The sequence below is a fragment of the Ovis canadensis genome, chromosome 13 (genome assembly GCF_042477335.2).
Source record: "Ovis canadensis isolate MfBH-ARS-UI-01 breed Bighorn chromosome 13, ARS-UI_OviCan_v2, whole genome shotgun sequence".
In the NCBI taxonomy this organism is placed as follows: Eukaryota; Metazoa; Chordata; class Mammalia; order Artiodactyla; family Bovidae; genus Ovis; species Ovis canadensis.
The window spans coordinates 68,705,533-68,729,984 of NC_091257.1; the positions used below are offsets into that span (position 1 = coordinate 68,705,533).

The following is a 24,452-nucleotide window of genomic DNA, read 5'->3' on the forward strand; positions in this document are numbered from 1 at the left end:
AGGCATTGTTCGGGTTCATGCCCCATTCTCCCTCATCGACCTATCTCAAATCAAAAAGCATCCTGGCTCCTTCTCCTCAGATGCCAGCTAAGTATCTAAAAGAATTCAGGTATCTTACCCAATCTTATGACTTAACCTGCCATGACATTTACATCATACTTTCCTCCATTCTTCTCCCAGAAGAGGAGGAAAGAGTATGGTAAGCCTCTCAGGCACATGCTGATGAGATACACATGTCCCCAGAGATGATCCCAACTGGGATTATCAGGCAGAGAGACCTGGGTGGGCAGCCTGTAATCATATGATTGCTTGCCTCATTGTGAGCCTTCAAAAGGCAGGACGTAAAACCATCATCCTTGATAAGCTCCAGCTAGTAACTCAAGGACTAGATGAAAATCCGGCACAAATTCTAGCCAGGTTAACGGAAGCCCTACAAAAATATACAAGATTAGACCCCACTTCAGCAGAGGGCACCACTGTCCTTAACACCCATTTTATCTCCCAGTCATCCCCTAATATCCAACTAAAAAAGGCAGAAGGCGGCCCTCAAACCCTTCAACAAGACCTTTTACATTTAGCCTTTAAGGTTTTAAACAACAGGGAAGAACAGGCAAAACTAGAGAAGGCCAAACAACATCAGGCCAAACACCACCTTTTAGCCACTGCTCTACAGGCTTCCCAGGTGGCTCAGAGGTTAAAGCATCTGCCCGCAGTGCAGAAGACCCAGGTTCGATCCCTGGATTGGGAAGATCCCCTGGAGAAGGAAATGGCAACCCGCTCCAGTATCCTTGCCTGGAGAATCCCATGGACCGAGGAGCCTGGTCGGCTACAGTCCACGGGGTTGCAAAAGAAAGAGTTGGACACAACTGAGCGACTTCACTTCACTTCTACATGGCTCCAAGCCTCCATCAACCAACAAAGACAGGAAGCCACCTAGGCCTTGCTTCAAATTTGGCAAAGAAGGTCACTGGGCCCACTCACTCCCAAAGACGAGGCCCCCTTCCAGGTCCGTGTCCCAGCTGTGGCATAAAGGGACATTGGAAAGTTGACTGCCCAAACCCCCCTCTAGAGATCCAGACACCCCCTTCTGGTCTCGAGCAGGGGTCCTCTGATCCAGCTCTGCACAGGCTCCTTGGACTTGCCTTACAGACTCTATCAAATTAAAGAATTCTACTCTGAAAGACCTTATTCTGAAAGTCTAAAGACAAGCCACAAACTGGGAGAAAAATATTTGTAAACCACATATCTAATAAAGGATTTAGACTCAAAATAGACAAAGACCATAAAAAACATAATAAACAACCCCATAAAAAAATGGGTAAGGATCTGAACAGACTCCTGACCAAAAGATATATACAGATAGTAAATATCACATAAAAAGTAGATTAAAATATCATAACACTGCTAACTGCTACTGCTAAGTCACTTCAGTCGTGTCCGACTCTGTGCAACCCCATCGACGGCAGCCCACCAGGCTCCCCCGTCCCTGGGATTCTCCAGGCAAGAACACTGGAGTGGGCTGCCATTTCCTTCTCCAATGGGTGAAAGTGAAGAGTGAAAGTGAAGTCGCTCAGTCATGTTCAACTCTTCGCAAACCCATGGACTGCAGCCCACCAGGCTCCTCCATCCATGGGACTTTTCAGGCAAGAGTACTGGGGTGGGTTGCCATTGCCTTCTCCAATCATAACACTAAGGGATTACAAATTAAGAGATACCACACTACACCAATTTGGACCGCTAAACTCCATATATATGACAATATCAACTGCTGCAAAGTGAGGAACAACAGGAACTCTTCCTCACTGCTGGTGGGACACATGCATGGCCACTCTGTAACACAGTTGGGCAGTTTTCTCCAAAGCTAAACAAGCCTCACTTTGGGATTCAACAAAAGTTCAGTTCAGTTGCTCAATCACTCATTGCAACCCCGTGGACTGCAGCACACAGGCTTCCCTGTCCATCACTAACTCCCGGAGCTTGCTCAAACTCATGTCCATCAAGTCGGTGATGCTATCCAACCATCTCATCCTCTGTTATCCCCTTCTCCTCCTGCCTTCAATCATTCCCAGCATCAGGGTCTTTTCCAATGAGTCAGTTCTTCACATCAGGTGGCCAAAGTATTGGAGTTTCAGCTTCAGCATCAGCCCTTTCAATGAATGTTCAGGACTGATTTCCTTTAGGATTGACTGGTTTGATCTCCTTGCAGGAGATCAACAATAGTGCTTTCAGTATTTAGAAAATAGCTTTGAAAATCCATGCCCAAATGCAAACAAGACGAACTTATGCATAGCAGCACTATTCAAAAATAGTTAAAAACTTGAAGAAATCAGGATATTCTTCAATAAATGAGTGCATAAGCAAATTGGGGTATGTCAAGGCAAGCAGAGGAGAAGGCGATGGCACCCCACTCTAGTACTCTTGCCTGGAAAATCCCGTGGATGGAGGAGCCTGGTAGGCTGCAGTCCGTGGGGTTGCCAGGAGTTGGACACGACTGAGCAACTTCACTTTCACTTTTCACTTTCACCCACTGGAGAAGGAAATGGCAACCCACTCCAGTGTTCTTGCCTGGAGAATCCTGGGGACAGGGGAGCCTGGTGGGCTGCTATCTATGGAGTCGCACACAGTCGGACACGACTGAGGTGACTTAGCAGCAGCAGCAAGGCAAGTAGAATATAAGTGTTAGTCACTCATTCGTGTCCAACTCTCTGCGATCCCACGGACTGTAGCCCCCCAGTCTCCTCTGTTCATGCAATTATCCAGGCAAGAATACTGGAGTGAGCTGCCATTCCCTTCTCCAGGGGATCTTCCACACCCAGGGATCAAACCTGGGTCTCCTGCATTGCAGGCAGATTCTTTACCAGCTGAGCTACAGAGAGGAACCCAAACAGAATATGCCACCCCAAAATATGCCTCTCTGGTGTAAGGATTTTTAAGTAAGCTTCGGAAAAAAAAAAAATCTCAGAAAACTAAGTAGCAATTGCCCTGTTATGAAGGACATTTTCAACAGAGAAATCTCCATATTTAAGGGCTATCCCTCTTTGCATCAAAAATACAAGAATAATTAAAACTCAAGTAACTCTAATCAGTGGAGAGGTCCCAACTTAAATCTGCAAACAATCATACCCTTCTTTACTGTGTTTTGCATAACCTGCCATAACTGACTTCACCTCCCAATGCCTTTCTTCTGTTTTTAGCTGAAGATATTATTTATGCTGATGGCTTTGGACATTTCAGGGAGTAACTGTTTTACTTGTTAGCAACCTGTTTACAGGAGGTATTTGTTGTTGTAGATGTTTTAGTCACTAAGTCACGTGTGACTCTTTTACAACCCCGTTGACTGTGGCCTGCCAGGCTCCTCTGTCCATGGGATTTCCCAGGCAAGAATACTGGAGTGGGTTGCCATTTCCTTCTCCAGAGACTCTTCCCCACTCAAGGATCAAACCCATGTCTCCTGTATTGTAGGTGGATTCTTTACCACAACGCAGCCTGTGAAACAGCACTTGGATTATCCCTTTAGTTACAGCATCAAATACATATGGCACTGACTATGTACAAAATCTTAATCTGCTCCAGTGCTAGAAATTATTATCCTAATCCTGCTCATACTGCTGCAGGATCAGTGAGAAGGAAAAAAAGAGCAATGAGTTTTTCTCCTTTCCTTTCCTGAGCACAAAGAAGATAAAGAGAACAGTGAGCAGGCCTGAACATTCCTAGTTCCTCCTTCTGAATGTGTGTAACTGAGTTTGCTTTTCTGCCCCCTAACTCTGTGGGAGCTACAATTCACATTTTTCCCTTGGACTCTATGCTAAATACATCCCCATCTGGTGTTTACCCTTATAACACCCTTCCCCTTGTAGTTACGCATCAGAAAGAAGGCTGCAGAGCCACTGAACTGCCAGACTCACTTACTGGGTTACTGAAGCCAGTTTCTGACTCTTTGAAAAAAATGCAAGAAGAAATACAGATCCTATCACCTTTGTTTCTCATCACCAACTCCTGACTGTGAGCTCTTGCCTTATATAAGCCCCTAGACTCTTCATAGGGTGGGGCGGTGGGGGGCACCATTCTTGAGGCACGAGTCTACTGTGTTCCCCTCTCCGCCAGCTGAGAATTAAAGCCTCTTTTTTATTTCCTCCAAACTCTGTCTCAGCTTCAGTGGGGAGAGAAGGCCAAGATTTTGGCCAACAACAATACCACTAACCTGATTATCAAAAATCACATAATCTGGAATAATATCACCACTCCCAGCCTACTAAGTAGTCTCACAAGCCTACTCCTGCTTAAACAATTCAATGATAACAAAGTTCCAAAAGGACAGCTGAGGTTCTGGGCTTTGGTTTGAGACAGATGCTGGCTTAGGGAAAACAGTGGGTTCCATATCACTGACAGCCTACGGCACAGCCGTGGAACATGAAGGCCAAGGAAGGAAGGCTGACTGAGAGTCAGGAGCTGCAACCACCTGTTCAATGCCCTTGCGGTCCTCCCACAACAGCAAGAAGCCCTTCACTTGCAAAAGGCACAGACCTCACTCGCATCCCTGGTGGTGGGGGCGCCGGAGTCACACCTGCCCCCTGGCTGCATTTCTCACCCAGGCCCCAAGAACAATATTGCTCATTTATCCCGTCTCCTCCCCTCTTTACAAAGAGCAGAGACTACATGCCACGGTGGTACGGAAATTCTTGCTCAGTGACGCAGTGGGAGGCTCCAGGGTTATTCCATTTCATGGAATCCAGGATTGGCAGCTCTCAGAGCCCACATGGGTGCATGTGGCTCCCCAAGACCAGGCAACCACAGTGTGAACCTCCTCTGGAGAGGCCCAGTTGCTCCCTTATCTTTGAGTCTTAATGAGTATGAGTGTCAAAAGTCTGTGACAACTGGGAGGCCAAAGGATTGCAGGGCCACAGAGCGCTGGATGGTTGATGTCAAGAGGGACACACAAATGCTTAGAGTATTAATGTCTCTCTTGGCAAGCCACAAGGCTGTGAGGGGAGGTCCTTTTCTCAACCATGAAGACCCTGGTAACTGAAACATACTGGACCACAACCCTCGGACCCCGACCTTAAATCTGGACCGTGGCCCTGGCCTGACCCCCAACCAACCTTACACCTAAACCCTACCCTCACCTCTATGGCCCTATAAGATATGCTGCCATTATCCAGTTATCTTTTATTTAATATTTTCACGATATGGGGAAATTGTACCAAAAAACTAACCAGACACTCTACAGACACCTATGTTCACATAGCCTGACTTTGTCTATTCCAACTTCCTGTGTTAATTACAAACGAGGGCCCCCCACAGGAGTGCTAAAATGGTACAGAATTCAGCAATAATACAGTGAAAGAAAACACATGATGCTAACTTTTTAAAACGTACTTTAAAAGATTTTTTGGAAAAAAAAGTAGCCAAGAATTTTAATTCCACACAGGAAACAAAAGCAATTCCAAGAAGGCTAACGTGTCTTAATGACCTTTATTGGAATCTTTTGAGTATCAGCTCATTAAAGTCTTTGTTTTCTATTTCTTGCATTAATCCCCTGAAAGCTCCAGACTGGCAAAAATATCAAGTACACAGCTGATTTCTATACAACACTTAATATTTATAAATTTATCATTTGTTTTGCACATGTCTATGGCTTTACTACTTTCAAGACAAAAGTCACATATAAAAATACAGACTACTCAAAACATAAAAGTCAGCCAATGTCTATGGTTTACAATGCAGACAACACAGACTATATAATTCATCTGTTTTTGAAAACAGAAAGCACTGATACTGAACTCTACAGAAAGGTAGATACATGGGGAAGCTCACTGATGACTCTCCTTTATAATATAGATCAACACCAAATTGTTTCACATATACTCAGTATCTATCTATCTTAATATATATTTTTCTTTTTTTAAACCAAATTCTGGTGTAAAAGCCACAAACCAACATGTAGATACAAAATGTTAGGAAGGGTTTAACATATATAGGGGAAAATAATGTCTTATGCATTGTAAAGAGTTTTTAAAATCCAGCATAAAGGCAAATGTGGTTGAAAAAATAGGGAAATCCATATACAATGATAGAAAAAAATTCAGTCAAGCCACCTAATAACAACAGATTTCAGATATCACTTATTTAACATTATGTCCAAAAATGTCCATGTGCTGCAGAGGTCTCTACAAATCAATTAGAATAACGTCAACAAGAGCTGCAAACAGAAGCCTTAGCAAGTAAACATGACTCATGCTTCTGTCTCTGAAAGAATGAGGCTTGACTTCCAGTGAAAGGCAGGTAAGCACAGCAATGAAGAAACCTTCTTTGTAACAGCTCAACTGTTCCAATTTAGGGCACTGTACACATTTCCCCAACTATGCGTGTACACAGTATTCTATGACAAAATGATTCAATTTAAAAAAACAGCATAAATGAAAAAAAAAAAAAGAACTCAGTGAAGCTAGTGAAACCACAAAGGCATTGAACTCCAACAACATTTGAGAAGCTAAGGAATAAAATGAATCATAATATCTGGATGATCAATCTTCCATCAGCACTCTGATTTTGGATTTACTATTAAGATTTTATACTAGTCTTTGGATGAAACTGAAAAGTCTGACAAGAACCAATGTTTTGGAAGAAGCAGTGTCACCTGTAAACATCCTGCCACCCGACTAACAGGACGGCCTCTGCTTCAAGACCTGGGACGTGACAAAACAGGAAGCTCTCAACACACAGGCCTGGAGAAGGTGGACTGCACATATCACTGTTGAGTAAAACCACTCTACTACAACAGAGCTACTGATCATTTATGTTTGTTCTTTAAAAAAAATTACAAAACTAACCAATCTTTTTCTCCAGAATTATAAAAGATAAAATCTATGAGTCAGTACTGTAATGTGATTACAGAAAAATAGCCAACAGAAGAAAACTCCACGGGCTGTCCACATCATCCCCAATCCACTTTCTATACCCAGTACCTTCCATGTGCTCTGAGGACAGAGCCTCAGAAACTGTCACCTCAAAGCTGCATCAATGATCATCTCTGTCACTGCAGCACAAGCAATGTAGCTTCTTTCTTAACATGACACTGATTTCCTTCTTCAGGATTTTCTTTGATGGAATTACTCAACTTCTTTTAAAGGTAACAAAGGTATCACAAAAAATTCCTTAATCTGCAATTCCATAGACACCTGGCAATTTCATACTTTCATTCCTCCCCCATCCCAATTTTTCTTTTTCTAAATTACAAGTGACAACTCACATAAGATTTCATTAATTTACTTAAAATAACGGAGGGCTTTTCAGTGTCTCTTCACTCCAGATAACTGAAATATTTAGTGAAATTTTCACTCCGTTTCACTTATTGAGTGAAACTCAGTGCCAATAATTAAAAGGTTGATCCTATAAAATTCAAACTTGGGCACAAGCGTGTCCCACTCAGAAAAGATTTTATACAGTTAGAAACTTGTGCTTTCTGTCTCACATTTTATAAGCAACACAGGTCGATTTCAACTTCAGTTTTCCTTTCTGATGCAGTGTATCTCGTGTAAGGAACAGTCTCCCAGCCGCCTCCACACACAGACCTCAGTGATTCCTGAGAGCGGGAAGTCAGAGCCTCCTCCAGGGGACTCTCGGCCTTCTGAGCAAACATTCTTAACTTGCGGACTGTGTTCACGGAAGTCAGACTGAGGGGCGAGCGCTCTGGAGGACAGTCAAGGACAGACAAGCTGCAGGGAGGAGCCCCTCCGTGCCCAGTGCGCCTGCTCCGGAGGCCCTCCAGGCAGACTGGCTCTCCTCCCCTGAACCACAGACCTACTTCTCTCTGTAATAAAGCAGGTAGTACTTCAGGGGATCTGGCAGAGGGAGGCTCAGGACCTTCTCACGCAGGAAGTTCACCGGGGGCTCAGGCTTGGTGTTCGGCGGGGTGGTCACCTCTTCTTCCTGCCGCTCCTCCTCCAGGTCTCCAGAGCTGTTGTCATCAGAGGGGTTGGAGATCCGACTGGCAAAGACCTCTTTGTCCAAAAAGACAATCGTTTCCATTCGGCGGCGGCGAACTCTCCTTCGTTTAAACCTGGGAGTGTTCTTCAGTCCATTTCCATTTTTGTTCACTGCTTCCTGGTGAATGACCTTCTTAATCGTGCCCCGGATGGCGATGCGTGCCAGGTCCTGGAGGCTGCGAACCGCCAGGGGTGCTGCGTGCAAAGAACAAGACTCAGCCTCACCTTCGTGACATCATAAGGTCTAGACACCTGAGAAAATTCTAACCTCATTTTCATTCCCTGGCATTTACAAACACATGACAAGAATAGGAAAGGGTTGGAGGCAAATGTTATCTATGCTCTAATTTGCATTCATATGGTATTTTTCAAAACATATTTTCAAATAAACTGGCCCTTAAATCAGATAAGAAAAGGAAGCAGCACTGCTCGGATAATCTGTCAGTGGAAGAATCAGAACCAGGGTTACAGAGTCTGGTCCTCTGGCATCGGGCTTCATTTCTCTGTTTGCCGTGTTCACTGATGCATTTTCTCATCCAGCAGAAATACAGTGACCATGGGGCTCCAGCATTCTTGTATCTATTTTAATATTTTCACAGTATATCAGAAATTTAAGTATTTGTTTCTTTTTTATTAAAGTAGAGAACAAGCAGTTCCAAAACATTTTTAGGAACAAAACTCCCAAAGCACATCAAGGAAAAATAAAATCTGGTAATTAAATTACATGGCAATATAAGGGTTTTTCTGAGGGGAGAAGAATTATTATCAATTATGTTTTAAATAAACTGAAAATGAGCTTCACTTTCTACCCCTTGAACCTAACGTCTCCAAAAAATAATAACCCACACTATAGAGAGGGCTCCTGTTGCCTGCAATATCTCTTACCCAAACCACAGAGGCCCTCACAGAATTGGCTCTGCACTCGCTGCCCCATAGGGACCCCAGGCTCCTTTGACATGGGAGGAGCCCTGGCACTCACCTGCTCCTAGACACCCCACCAGAGCATCCTGCTCCAATGCCACTCGGCGTTCCTCCTGCTGTGACCCCCGAGGATGCCTTCTCAGCCCTCCCGATGGCCAGCTCTGGCCTCCAGCTCACCCCAACGTCCCACTGGTGGAAGCCACCTCTTCCCCCTGGCCCCAGCCTCTCCTGCTGCCTCTTCCTCTTCCACCCAGCCTGGCATGTTCCCTAGAGAGGTTCCCCTCTGCTTATGCCTACTGATCCCTGATTTGACATCCATCCCATAGCCTCAGGTAACACAGAGCAGCCAAAGGCTCCCTGGGTTCCAATCCAGGCCTGACTGGGGTCAGAGCCTCCCACACACCCACCTTCACAACATGCCAACCAGCTCTGACTCCCACATCCTGCCTCAGAAAGGCCCTGCGTGCCTCCTGAGTCCCTGACGCTCTGGAGCCCAGCGTCTTGGCTTTGGTCTTTATCTCCTGCCTGGAAAATCCCAAGGATCTCCTGACTGGCTCCTGCCCACAGTCTGATCACCTGCCTATCCATCCAAAAGCTGACGCTCATCAACGTGACTCTACTAGTCTAGGAACCTCTGGCCCAGGAGATAAAGTTACAAATAACTGGAATGTTCACTTCAGGAGCCCTAAATAGCATCATAGTTGTTCATTGGGCCACACTTGCTTTGAAGCCCTGGCCTTAAAACCTGCCTCTCCGGTGCCCTCCATCCCATCATGATCCTGTCCAAGCGTGGCCAAGACACTGGTCTCAGGTCCAGCCTGAGCCCTCACCTTCCAAAACTCTGCAGAGGCTCTGGACAGCAGTGCCCTCCCCACTGCAGGTCACATCTGCCTACTTGCTCTGAAGGCATTTTCAGGGAAGCAAGCACTCAACACAGTCATCTTCTCCTGACCACCAGGAGTCCAGAGGTGCCACATCTTCTACTTAAAATACGGGACAGGCTCCACCACCTACATGATGAACTCAGGTCTAAGCACCTGCCCACCCAGTGCTTCCCACAACCTGACTGCACACATCGGGTCCTCCAGCTGACAGTCCCCTGCCTTAGCGCATGCTTCTCTTCTATTTTTTTCTCTTTCTAGAGAGCTTCTTTTCACCCTTGAATTTAAGCACAAATGACCTAAAATAACTCAAAATAAGCTAAAAACCAATTATAATTTTTAAATGATTTCAAGTGATTTTTTAAAAATCACTTGTAAAACTTTAAGGCTTCAGTGAGTGGAAAAATGCTCTTCAATATTAAAAGATTCCTGATGAATTCTGTTTCCCTTCAAATTCTAGAAAGAGTAAAAAGACTTAAAAGGTAAGTAAGAATCTCTGCACTCACGTAAGTGGACGAGCCTCGACTTCCCGTTCTCGGACTGGCAGGGCTGGATCAGCGGAGCAAAGGAGACAGCCAGAATCTTCTTGGTTTCCCAAGCGGAAGGGCCAGTGCGCGTTATCTTAGTCAGCTGTCCCAGAGGTTAAAATGAGAATATTCAAAAGATTTGACTACTGGTAGTTTATATTTGGATTTCCCTGGTGGCTCAGATGGTAAAGCGTTTGTCTACAATGTGAGAGACCTGGGTTCGAGCTCTGGGTTGGGAAGATCCCTTGGAGAAGGAAATGGCAACTCATTCCAGTACTATTGCCTGGAAAATCCCATGGACAGAGGAGCCTGGTAGGCTACAGTCTATGGGGTGGCAAAGAGTCGGACACTACTGAGTGACTTCACTTTACTTTCACTTTCAATTTATATTTAAATATAATCACTCCTGCTGCTACTGCTGCTAAGTCGCTTCAATCGTGTCCGACTCTGTGCAACCCCATAGACGGCAGCCCACCAGGCTCCCCTGTCCCTGGGATTCTCCAGGCAAGAACACTGGAGTAGGTTGCCATTTCCTTCTCCAATGCATGGAGTGAGGTGCCATCATTCCTATATACATCTAAAAAAGCACAGACACTAAAGATGAAAACACCTGGCAACACAGGCCTCTGATGTGACATGACCAGAACGACACCTAACTTAGCGATATTCTTGCAAAGGTACTCCAGTTCCTAGTACAGAAGTTAAGGAAACAATGAGAGAAGGAAGGTGGGGAATCTGATAAGACAAGCTTCTTATAGACTCTCCAAAGTCACTGTTGTAGGGGGAACGTAGGGAGACCAGGGTGATTCTAAAGTAAAAGTCACTGAAGACACAACCACCTGCCACCTAGACTGGGGCCTGGCTGCTGCTCGTGGGGATGGGGCTACAAGAAGAGACCACCTTGCCCCCACCGAACAGCAGCTCCCATCACAAACCAGCGCTGCTTCCCCACAGGCGAGCGGGCCACCCTGGATGTGGGCACCTGGCCTCACTCTCGGAGGTGCTCATCGATGTGCCTACAATGCTTCCAGGGAAGCAGCCCCCATGGGACACAGGGTCGTCTGGTTGACATGCTGCAGTGTAGGTCAGCCAGATGGTTCCTGTGAACCACAGTACAAGGAGCACCACGAGAACTCGACTGGGCAACACGGCCACGCACGTGCTCCATGACTGTGCCAGGTTCTGAAGGGCCTGAACAGCTCACAGGAGGATTTCTGGTCAGCTTTGACAAGCCACGATGACTGCACTCTCATCTAAAAATATCTAAGCTAGCAAATCCTCTAAAAACTAAGACTCTGTGTCCTGGATCTCAGAACTGAAAGAACTAAGTGCCCGTGTACTAGACAAACATCAACAACTCACCACATTCCTATATACCAGCAAAATCTTTGTTTTTTTAATTTTTTAAAAGGAGAACTTCTAGTTATAATGAAGATGAAATATTTGAATATAATCAGTAAACTATGTGTAAACCTGTAAACAAAACTATAAATCCCTATTTCATGTTGGAGTATTCATCTGCATGAATACTGAAAAGATGCCTTCAATCCCTCATTCATCTAGATGTTAACACAATGTATTTCTGCAACACAACACAGACTTCTAAACTCATCTGTATAAGTAAATACGTATTTAAATCAATACTCTGAGAAAGAAAAGCAAACACAGGGACGTTTGGCCCTATCTTGCAAACTACTAAAACAGTAATAAGAACCGGCTCCTGGCAACCTGCCTCTGAAATGGCCAAGGTTAAACACCCTCTGGTCAGGCACTCCTGCAGGAGATCAAAATTCAGACAAAACCAAGGTAATGTCCACGGTCTATGCAGGCTCTTCACAGCAGCATTGTTTCTAACAGTGAAAGGCTAGAAAGAATTCAAATGCCTATCTGAAACAGTCACAAACTTATACACACCTATCCGAAACAGCCACAGCCTTATACACCCCTATCCGAAATAGCAACAGCCTTACACACCCCTATCCAAAACAGCCACAGCCTTATACACCCCCCATCTGAAACAGCCACAGCCTTATACACCCCTATCCAAAATAGCAACAGCCTTACACACCCCTATCCAAAACAGCCACAGCCTTATACACCCTTATCCAAAATAGCAACAGCCTTACACACCCCTATCCAAAACAGCCACAGCCTTATACACACCTATCTGAAAAGCCACATTCTTACACACTAACAAAAATTTTATTAAAACAGGGACAAAAAAAAATTCTAGCTATAAGGAACATCACTTTTTTAAAAAATAAATGATGTATAAAACTTAAAATTATCAACTCTCATATGTATGAACAGGTGGGTGGAGAGTAAAAAAGTGTGTACCCTCACTGAAAATTTTTTTAGCTTCTACTTTTTCAATGAAAGATAAACCAAAAACAAACAAGAAACAAGTCACCTACAGGTGAAGGGAGCAGAGAAGAGGGGATATACACAGAATAAAATTCTGAGTATTCCTTGCTTAGACTTTGGAATCTTACAACTATTTTACGAAGCTGTGATCCCCAAAATGGCAACCTCTCAAAACTGAAAAGAAAACAAATGAGCAGTTCTCTGGGGCTGGCGCCATAACTTCACACAGAGGTGTGATTCCCAGTAACTTAAGACAGTGATTTGAACATCTCTAGTGGAATATAAGGACAATACAGTGAGGCCCCCAAGCCACTCCCTGACAAAACAAGAAAAATCCTGCACTAGTTTCAGAAATCAAGACTGCTGCTGATTACACCATGCATTGCAGATAAACAGTAAGCCGGGTGGTTGGGGATCAGGACTTTCGGTTTGAGAAAAAAGTGCTACTGATATAACACTAAAATGTGAGGGAAAAAAAACCCTGGTCCTGATCTTGATTTGGAAGAATTGATATGAATTTATGGTGTCTATTCTCTCCAAAACATCAAAGCAAAAAAAAAAAAAAATGTGTGTGTTGGGGCGGTGGATGGCAGTTGACTCCCAGGCATTAGTGGTCCATCAGAAAAACGAATACAGATCCACGAGCACCTTGGAGATCCCAGCTGTGGTGGTCTAAACACCAATTCCCACCAAACTGAAAATGAACAGGGATTATTCATTTTCAGAAAGAGTTAATTCCAAGTTTGTGGTTAAAAAAAAAAAAGTACACAAGTCTGGAACGTCTTCTTACCAGAAACTAACAAAACTATCAAAGATTCTTGAGGCTGCAGAGCCCAAGGGCCAATGTGGAGAGGCAGCCATGGCCAAAGTGAGACAGTCTGAACTCTGATAAGGGTCACAATTTTGCATGAATTCATTTTGCTAAAAAAATCAACCAAAACCTCACTGGTCACTATCTTTGGCAGATGCTAGAAAACCAATTATTGAGAAAAACTGATAAACAAAGGTTAATAAGAATCAGAATCTATCCTGCACCTCCTTTTATAAAGTATACCTCAGGGTAAACAAATAACTAATGAGGGTGTTTCTCTCCACCTGCGTATTCTGGCTTCCAAATGAAGAGAAATGACAGAATGAGGAGGTATCATTCTACGGCCCTTAACAAAACAATGGATCAGGGCCAGTCACACTGCTGGCATCAGAAAGAAAGACCAGGCAAGATCTTAAATAAGGAAGGACCCTGTAACTGCTGGCCAAGTATTCAGGTGTCCTTTCTCTTCCAACGTAAGTCAAATCAGAACCTAGGCAAGTCCTCAGGACCCACCCCACCTTGGCCATCTCTCTAGCCTGATCCTCATCTGCAAGACGAAGGGATCTGTAACGAGAGTTACGAAGGAAAATGCCTGTCAACTCCCCCGAACAGACCTCAGCAGGCAGCTGAGGGCACAAAACCGCTGGTTACAAGAGGACCCGACCTTCTCTTCCAGCGGCATGACCAGGATGCCCCCGACCTTGAGGAGGCTCTTCATGTACTCCTCGTGTTCCTTCTGCACGCCTGCCCCGCAGTACACCCGGTCATACTGAGAACAATCTGGAGAAATCTCCAGGCAGTTGCCAGTAACAAAGGACGGTTCACAGAAGTCAAACCTGAAAGCAAAAGATGTTTTCCACAACTAAATATATCATGTTGTAACAAGCCTATATAGTAAATCTACGTTAAACATAGGTTATGTTTTCACTGTACAATCCCACAGCGACGTAATAAAATTAAGAGTCAGAAGCTGGGATAGCAGATTTCTGAAAGAACTACGTGAGTAATAAACAGAACTCTAGAAATTCCAAAGAAAATATTATGAAAGTCAGTATCATAAACACAATCCAAGCTTAAGTCACCCAAGCTCCACGCATATCACTATCTTTGCTGTTATGATTATCTTATTATCTTTCATCTTTTTTTTTTAATCTTTCATCTTCATTATCTTTTACTATCCTATCTTGCTTTATATCTTATTCAAGATCTACTAACAGAGTAAAAAGAGAAAAAATATATTTGGTTTTTCTAAAAATTTTAATCCCCAAAATAAGAACTTAAATGCCTTGTTTTAAAATGGCAAGAGCTAGTTGCATGGTACATTTAAAGACAACTGTAACAATTCCATTTCAGAAACAAGTACATGATAAAATGCTACCTCTATTGGAAACATGAAAATTAAGAAAAAATTAACATTCTATTTCCTTCTCTTACACTGGTGATAAATTACCTTTATTTAGGTATCATAATTAAAAAAACAAACAAACTTAAGGTCCTTAAAAACACAAAATATTTTTTAAATAACTAGAACATATACACACATATCACTGACTCACCTGCCACAGTTTAATCACAACTGCCAGAACATAAACAATAATAAACTGATTTCTTTCCACTTAATCCAAAGTTTAAGTTATAACTGACACCCAGACCCATGGACAGTTTTGCTCTTACTTGTCAAAGCTGTCGCTTGTCCTGATGAAGAAGTCCAGCTTCTGCTTTGCATACTCTGTCACATCTGAATGGAGTTCTACCCCGTGGTTCACTCCAAAAGGGCCTAAAAGGTTTCAGAATAAGAAAACATATGGAAACAGGACAAGAACCCCTACTCTTTATTTCTATTTCACTGACTGCAACACATTTCACTGGACATGCATAATTACAGAAATTCACATTTATTGGGCCGAAATCACCCAATCCATTCTTTAAATATGCAGACTAGCCTCTGCTCACCACATCATTAATACTCCTTACATGGCACTACCAACTCACAGCTTCCTAAAGCCTTGACCGTCTGTCCTCAAACTTTTAAAGAATCATCTTTTCGGTGAAACAGCCAAGGTATGAAACCAACAGTTACAAGTGCCACTAAACCAGTGAATCCTAAAGGAAATCAACCCTGAATATTCACTAGAACGACTGATGCTGAAGCTGAAACTCCAATACTGTGGCCACCTGATGCAAAGAGCCAACTCACTGGAAAAGACCCTGATGCTGGGAAAGACTGAAGGCTAGAGGAGACGGGGACAACAGAGGATGAGATGGTTGGATGGACACGAGTTTGAGCAAACTCTGGGAGATAGTGAAGGACACGGAAGCCTGGCATGCTGCAGTCCACGGAGTCACACAGAGTCGGACACAACTTAGCGACTGAATAGCACAATGAATTAAAGAAGAAACGTGTCTGCAAAGGAAAGTAGACACAGGTCTTTTTTCCAACAAAGGTCTCCCCAAACACTCAGATGTGGTATTTAATCCTCAAAAAATAGTTTTAATCATCATCAAAATAAAACTGTAATTCCAAAGTCACAATGAAATATTTTTTAATCAAAATAAATTTATCAGGGACTTCCCTGGTGGTCCATGGGCTAAGACTCCACACTCCCAATGCAAGGGGCCAGGTTCCATCCCTATTCAGGAAACTAGATCCCATATGCCACAACTAACACCCAGCACAGCCAAATAAATGAAAGAATGAAGAAAAGAAAGAAATTTATCAATAACTGAACTAAAGTTATGAGAAAGTTAGGAGCCCACTTAATAATAAAAGTGCTTCCTCCACATACAAATGCCTCCGGGTTAAATCTCAGTGAGAACTACTGACACAAAACAGCTTCACTGAATCTCTGGGTTTTAAGAATCCATTTGTATGAAGGGCAAAACAGGCAACACTCATCTGTGTGATGGAGGTGAGTATACTTCCCCCTCGAGGGGGTGGGGTCCTACTATTGGAGGGGTGGCCATGGGAACCTCTGGGGCACAGATTCTACTCTGCATCTTGTTCTGGGTGGTGCTTACATGGAGGAGGATGTAAAAAGTTATCAAGCTTCGTACTTCATTCATACATTCTTCATGCAACTTTGTCAAGTTACTATGGATAAGTTATACCTTGATTTTTTAAAAATCTGCATGAGAAAATGAACACGGCATGTAGGGCTTTATTTAGAAGACATACATATAAAGTCACAGTGTAACACAACCCTACATCCAACAGAAATACTGGTAAATGCAGCCATCTGTGCACTGCACACACGTCTCTGCTTCCACTGCTCACCTGGGCCCTTCCCAGTGCAGCAGCTCCCCCGGCGCAGGCTTCCCTGCCTCTACCGGACGACTCACCCGCTCTCCTTTCTCAACACCTCCCACGCAGAGTGGCTGCTAAAACCGCCTCTCATCAAAACACAGCCTACTTGAGAAGTCATGCTTCCACTGTTTATGACACCACATCCCCATTACTTCCTGTCCAATCCCACTGCTCTCTGGGTCACTTGCCAGAGGTCAAGAAAACATGCATTGACTTCCCCCTCATCATATTCTCATTGGCCCCTCAGCTCTGTTAGACTCTTACTGAGGACAAGACACACGAAACAAAGTAACGACACATATCCCCTGACCCACTCCAGTAAAAAGATGATTGAAAGAGGAGGAAGTACGGGACGGGTCAGAATGGTGGTACCAAGGACACAACACTGAAGCTGGTCCCACAAGGCCCCCCAGACAGAGCAGCTCCCACGCCACACAACGTCAGGTGAAGCTCACAAGCACTCTCTCTCCCCCCGCCGCCCGCCGTCCTGCCAACTGGAACCTCGAGAAAGGAGCACCCTCAGCAAGGCAAGGAGTCGCAACGTAAGCACAGCAGAGTGGCAGAGAGGCAGCAGGGCAGAGAGAGTAAGGACCCCAGGTCACCCTAAGCCACATGAAAGACTGCAGGCACTGGGAGACCAGCAAGTCTTCACCTCGGCAGTGAGCAGCATGAAGCTGAATAAACCACAGAGGGAGACCTACGGCACACAGAGTGAAAACGGTCCAGGGTCTGTATCCTCCCTCAAGATCCGAGATTCTACCCGTGAAATCAGACTCTCAAGTTACTGCCTTCAAATACATCAAAGCAGCACGCAGTGTCCATTACGACCAAAAACACAGCTTTCCTTCCTTCAGAACTCTCCTCCCTGACATCCAGCAAAACCCCCAGAAAAGAGAAAGTGGGGGCTCAGAAAAGACAAGTGACAACATCCGTCGTAAGCTGTTTCCTTATGACTTCTAGAGAACGTCAAATGCACCAGGTCAGTTGAAGATGACTTTAAGTCACCCTTTCCTAAGCATTTCATTTTCTAATAGCATTTCCAATCTAATCAGTTTGATAACCCTCCCCCTCCCCTCAAATACCACCTTATCCTTAGCTCCTCCAATTTTCAGCTCCAACAGCAGGAATTACAATTCACTAATTCCAGAATGATGAAAAACCTGAGCTCTTTTTGCAAAGCAGTCTCAATCCAAGACAAGTTCAAAAAGCATTTAGCCTAAAAAAAAAAACAAGAAAACAAAAAACTACACGTTTAATAATCTGAGGATATAGCCCAAATTTATATTTTATAGCCCAAAGTCAGATGATCAGAATCTCAAAACTTTACCAAATTCTGAATTATATGAACTTATAAAGCAACCAAAAATTTCATTCCATACCCACAAAAGCAACTGTGACTACTAAGGTTTTCTAAAGTGCCTCTAATAACCACAGAGAAACAATGCTGTAATGTGCTGCTAATGATTAAACTTGACTTTTAAGCTGTTACTAGAAATCACCAATATTCAGACTCTTACACTGACTTGATAACAATGTTAAGATACCTAAGCCAAAAAATTAAGATATTTAGCAAACCTTGTCAGTTCCAACATCCACGTGTACCAAGACCCCAGCAGCCTCGGGCCAGCCATGTCTTCCTCCACCCAGGGGCACCAGGCCACTTCCCCCGCAGTGCCCTTTCCTAAAGCACAGAGCAGCTCCTGGCCCTCCTCTCACAGAACTGTTCACCTGACCCTGAGTGAAAACAGACACCTGTCCCCTACTACCGCATTTAACATGAGGTAGGAATCTTTAAAATCTTCAGTAATCTGATAACAATGTTTCAGTATTAAAATGGTCAGTTTCCATGTATAATCTCACAACTCACTTGTTTGAGAAAACAGGCTAAATGTCTTCAAACAGCATAACTTGTGAAATCTTTCCTACCCCTGGAATACATTTGAAAATAACTTACAAGTATTAACTCCTTTAGTATTAAAACAACAAAAAACAAAAACTGCTTGGAAGAACTTAAACTGCCAGGGACTTTAAAGTTAATTATTCCAGTTTAGAGACAATGACAGGCACGCTGAGTGATTATATTAATCGAGAAATCACCATAACGTCCAGATTTATACAATCTCTAGGTCCTCTGCTGTCCAAGAGGAGGCTGTGCTGGTCAGATGCTGGAGGTACAGGTGGGGGCAATAGGAAAGCTCCAGAGGGACTCTTCTGTTCATTACGGCAATTTCTCCATTAATACCATTACCCTCCAACCCAAGAACTGTGTAGATACCATGATGGCTAGGCAGGCCAAGGGCAGTTACAACTTGGCCCCCACTAAGGACAGGCTGCCAGCAGGCTCTCCCTCCTGCACATGAGACAGAGCCAGACTCACCGAGGATGAGCCCCACCATGGAGCTGAGGTAGCCAGTGCCACTGCCCAGGTTCAAGAATGAGAGACCAGGCTGCAGGTCCAGGGCCTCCATCACCTCCGAGTAGATGCACGGAGCAGAGAGGTGGATGTTGCCATGCTTCCATGCTAAATCTTTATATGCGTTCTCTTTAAATTCTTCGAGGTAATAGTCTGCACGGTCAATAGCTCGGAAAGCCTGCTCCACCAGCTCAGAGCGGATGTACTGCGCCTCCTTCAGATTGTCTATCAGCTCGTCGTTGTCCTCACCAGCACTCACTGCGCCTCCCATCTTTGAGATCACACTCAGGCAAAGCTGCAGTTTTAGAATTTTCAAAAGAGCTATTCACATTAAAGGTTAGAGCAGAACAATAAAAGTCCTAAACACATAACAATTTCAGATTCTGAATTCTAAAAATAACACAGATGGAATATACTTACTCAACACCCAGCCCCTTACACTACCTCCCTCCACTTCCAAGGATGCCAGATCCAGAACAAAAAAAAAAGTTAAATTTCAAATTTAATTATATTCATCCAAAAGTAAGTTGTAACTTATAATATCAACTGAATACAAATGAACATGTGATACCTAACACACAGCTGACAACTTAAAAACATCATTAAAGAATTCAAGACTTTACTAAGTCATCATTCTAGAAAGTCAAGCAATTAGGATTAAAAATATCTTGCTTATACCTCTCTTAACAAGGATATTTCCACATATGAAAAAATAATTGAATGTAAACATGAAAAGAGAGCAGATATATTTACTAAAAAATCATTCTAAGAAGGATCTTTTTTGAATATTTCAAGTGCTATAGATCTTTTGTAAATAAATCTTTAAAAGCAAAAAAAAATTAAGTTCAGGTCAATGAATATTAAAAAGGTATTCACTGTTACTTTGAAATTCAAATTCAACTGTTGTCTTATATTCTGCCTGCTGCTGCTGCTAAGTCGCTTCAGTCGTGTCTGATTCTGTGCGACCCATAGACGGCAGCCCACCAGGCTCCCCTGTCCCTGGGATTCTCTAGGCAAGAACGCTGGAGTAGGTTGCCATTTCCTTCTCCAATGCATGGTCCCACATGCCCATAAATATCAAGTCAAGCAAACCATTCAATCTTTGACTTGGATGTTCTGATGTAAAACTTCAGGCCAAAACAACATCCACAAAACTCTATTCCCCCTGGAACATACTGTGACAAACACCTCATTTTAACAAATACAGAACTGTCTCAAGGCTGCAGCTCAGGAGCAGGAGACTCCTAGAATTCCCTCAACTCCTGAGAAGCAGCTACCATACCACCATTTCACCTCTTCAACAATAAAAAGGACATTTTTGCTCTCTTCCAAATTGCCTTCAAGAAGAAAAAGTAACATGTCCTCCTCTCTGAGTCAACTACTAAAGTACAATGTATCAATACACACTTCTCTCTGAGCCAACTGCTAAAGTACAATGAATCCTCATCTGATTCCTAGGGAAAATGATCCTGCATCTGTAGAGGTTTTACTCTTCCTGAACAACTCCAATTTTATACTCACCACAGGCAACTTTCACTTCATATAAAATGGAAAATGTTTTACAAAACACTTTATATTAACTGCTAGGGGGAAAAAAAGAAAAAAACTGACATCAGAAAGGCTGATATATTTTCTGAATCAGGATGATGTCCATAATGTTACATTTTTATTATTACAAAGTTTATGCTTGCTTCTCTCTCACAATCCTGAGGACTTCTAACAGCAGAACGAGAATCACAAATACTACCTCTAGAAAAATTCCATACACACACCACACACACAAAACTAGCAACTGCGGTGGGAGAGCATGCCCCAGGAATGAAAGTTACTGACCACATGCATGAATCTTCAGCTTCTCACAAGGACACAAAGTGTGTGAAAGGTGGGGGCTTAACACAAGCACTCTTCCATTTTATGACTGGAGCGATTCATCTTCATCGTCAAGATTTTAAAGCAGAATATGAGACTTCTCAAATCACTAGGATGGCTCAGTTATTTAATTCTCACCCTGTTTTTAAGTTGTTTCAGAGCCCTTGGTGGTTACAGACCACCACCAACTAACTCAGCCAGAGAGGATAAAGTGTTAATGAGGTCAAATTCAATCCTGGATGAACTACTTAGTTCTGAGGCTAATGCCTATACCCCTAGGCTAAGACAATCATCCTAAGATTTGGGTCACTAGTTAAAAGTGGAGTCCTGTGTGGTTGCTTCAGGGGAAGGTCTAGCTCTCACACATCCTCCAGGGTGGAGGTGAAAGCCACCTCTTCACCTAGAAGCCCCCAGAGTGTAATGTTCTATCCTTAGAAAGCAAACACCAAGTATATGATGGGTATGTTTCACTGTCTACCAAGTATTTATCCCTTATTTTCACCTTTGCCTCACTTTAAGAGTTTAATCCACATGCAAAGGCTAGCTTTTTAGTAAAAATAACTACAATCTTTTTACAGGCACCACCTGCCAGTCACGACCTCATTTTGGCTTCACAACATTGTGAGGCAACTTCGGACTGAAAAGTTACTTTGCTCATGATCACACACCAGTCTGTAAGGAGAGCTGGCATTCAAACACAGGCCTGTGTTTTATACCCTACACCAAATTCTGCTTTGAAAAATTCTCAAGGGAGCAAAATTCTTTCACTTTGAACACACTGGTACCCCTATCCAAAACAACAGGCTAAGTAACTATGTGGTAACCTTATCTGCTGCCACTAGTGGGCTGCACGTGACCATTCGTAGGATCTGATATTTATTATTAACTTTGCCTGGCAACCTAACACTTCCTCACACTGAAAACAATCATTGCTTATTACTAACCATCAATGTGATCAGCTCTAATGCCACCAAAAACACCAACAACAACCTCAGAGATGGCTTTGACAAACCAAATCTAGACTTATAATCCACTCTAATCCAAGTTTTCAAAGTAATGGCATATCATTTTCTGGATGCTTGACTGGTTACACTTTGCAACTGTTAATTCAACACTCCATGTAACTGGGCACTGCCCAGCAGGACAACCTTACTCTCAGGCTGCTCCTTCCAAAACCAACAGCAAGGGCACGGGGAGGAGCTGGCTGAGCAAGAGTAGGAAGGTCTCAGACTGGTAGCCAAAGAGGCTGTCACGGGGCCAGTTAACACAGAATGAAGCTCTGATAAGGGGGCCAAGATTCAAGTCTATACTTATCAGGCTACTTACTAAGGGCAACATGGACAAAGTAACTCAGGTGGAAGATAAGCTGAGGAGACGAAAGCAAAATCACACCTCCTGCCGGAGGAATAAGGGAAGAAATGGAGACGTTTCTCATTGTGAAAACCAGAACCCCTACAAGAAACGCAAGGGATTTTTCAAATACTTGAAAGTCTGCCATATACACACTATTCATGGGCCTGAAAAAACCAGAGCAGTGGGGCACATATTGGATGGAGAGAATTTCTTTTAACACACAAGAAAGCTTTCTAAAATCGAGGCTGGAAATACCGACACTGTCAGAACAAGGAGTCTCTCCCGGCCAAGTGCAAGCACAGAGAGGCCAGGCGCTGGTCTCAGGAGCCTCGACCGTCCTCCCACCCAAGAGAGGCAAGTGCGGACTTGAGTTACAGGAACCTGCCGGTCTACCCAACACTAACAATGCCGTTGCTTCCTTCAGCCCCTCCCTGGCCAAAAAGACGCAGAAAACGTTAGCAGGCACATAAACCAAGTGGGGAAACAGGCCCTGGCAAACACAAAACACAGGCACCACAGCCAGGAAAGCTCCCTTCGCAACTGAAGACCTCTTCCAGGTCTTGCCTGAAGCCAAGTCCCCAAGGCTGGGTCAACTCAACAGACTCTTCCACCTTCTGAAAAGGCACAACCTGTTTCAAACCTCGGTAACTCTTTACGTGCCGCGCTAACGGCAAATGTTTCCTACTTAGTAATTTAGGGACGAGCTGCGCGTCTGCAGAGTTAAGTCAACCCAAGGGGTGTGAGCACTGCGCACGGAGACAGACCTCGACACCCCCGGGAACCCGCGCCGGCTGACCCCCGAGAGGGCGGGAGAGGGGAGGGGAGCCGCCTGGGATGAGGAGGGGCGTTCATGCTGGGGTGGGGGCGAGAGCAGCGGAAAAGGACCGGAAGACTCGGAGAGGAGGAAGCGCCCCCGGGGAAGGGACCTGGAGCCCGCGCCCAGCGGGAGGGAAGGCATGGAGCTGAGGGAGGAAGGGAGAAGGGGCCGAGAGGACGCACCGCTCCCCACACCCGCAGGCCGGGCCGAGAGCCGCGACGTTGGCGGCTCTTCCTCCCGCCTCGGCCAGCCCGCGGGACCGGCAGCCGGACGCACCTGCAGCTCCTCCGCCGCCCCTCGCCCGGGAGCCCCTCGCCCCGCCGCCTGCCGATTCCCGGCTCCGACCTCTGCCGCTGTAAACATCCGCCGCCCCACTGCGCCTGCGCGCGTAACGGCCCTAATGCGCGTGCGCCGCGGCCCAGCGCCCAAAAGGGCAACCGCGCAGCTGGAGCCGCGTCCTGAGCTCTCCGCCTGTCTGCTCGAATGCGGAGGTCAAAGGGCAGCCGCAGGTGAACGCTGTCACTTCCAGGCCCCAGTACGGGCCAAGACCCAGCTGTGAGCACGACCGGCAGGGCTCACTCCTATGGAAATGACCTTCCAGGAGGGGGGGCGACAGGTGAGGAAGAAATGAAAACAGAGGCGATGGACAGTAACTGGCACGGTGGTGGCTACTGTGGCTTGAGTGACCCGGAAGGGACATTCAAGCGAAGATCTGCAAGACAGGAAGCATCCAGCTGTGCCAAGAGAAGTCCAATGGCTTCAGGCCAGGGAGAGCTGAAGTGGCCAGGAGCCCCTGGCGTTCCCACCCCTGCGAGGGTCCACTCCCATACCTGCTCACCCACCCTCACTGCTTCACTGCCGCGTTCACCCGCACCGCATCTTGCTCAGCCCTTCCTGGGAGAGTTGTCCCGGCGTCAGTCAGGATCTTTCTGCGTCTCAGAAGTGGCCTGCCCCAGCGTCCTGGCCCACTAGCAGACCCTCCAGGTTACCTCCCCCAGCCGCCCGTGCAGCCCTGTATGCCACCCATTGTTGTGGGCTACCTGCCTGGCCCTCCCAGTAGACTGTGAGATCTGCCTCAGTCCTACTTTTGCTCAGCACAAACCTCACATAGGTTTTCCAACTAGTTTTTAGCATCAGAACCCTTTGTTTAGACACAGCCCTGTATTTTACCTGTTTTTCTACAGCTACAGGCGTTGCTGCCTGGGCC

At 44.8% G+C, this 24,452-nt stretch overlaps 1 protein-coding gene and 1 non-coding gene across 3 annotated transcripts; one reads left to right on the plus strand and one right to left on the minus strand.

Annotated features, from left to right (window-relative positions):
• Positions 1–676: 676 nt before the first annotated feature.
• TRNAC-GCA (transfer RNA cysteine (anticodon GCA)) lies at positions 677–748 on the plus strand. The gene has a single exon. It is a non-coding gene; the product is annotated as a tRNA-Cys (tRNA).
• A 4,705-nt stretch (positions 749–5,453) lies between these two features.
• Positions 5,454–23,726, minus strand: PCMTD2 (protein-L-isoaspartate (D-aspartate) O-methyltransferase domain containing 2). Of its 2 annotated transcripts, none has more exons than XM_069546607.1 (6): positions 23,522–23,726; positions 19,171–19,501; positions 15,164–15,266; positions 14,154–14,325; positions 10,294–10,417; positions 5,454–8,180 (listed from the first exon to the last, which is right to left on the minus strand). In XM_069546607.1, exons 1-6 carry the CDS (start codon positions 23,606–23,608, stop codon positions 7,801–7,803), a joined length of 1,197 nt encoding a protein of 398 aa, XP_069402708.1. In that variant the 5' UTR covers positions 23,609–23,726; the 3' UTR covers positions 5,454–7,800. The 2 variants fall into 2 exon arrangements, with proteins under 2 accessions (XP_069402708.1, XP_069402709.1); XM_069546608.1 differs by having other exon boundaries at positions 23,428–23,621.
• Positions 23,727–24,452: the final 726 nt, after the last annotated feature.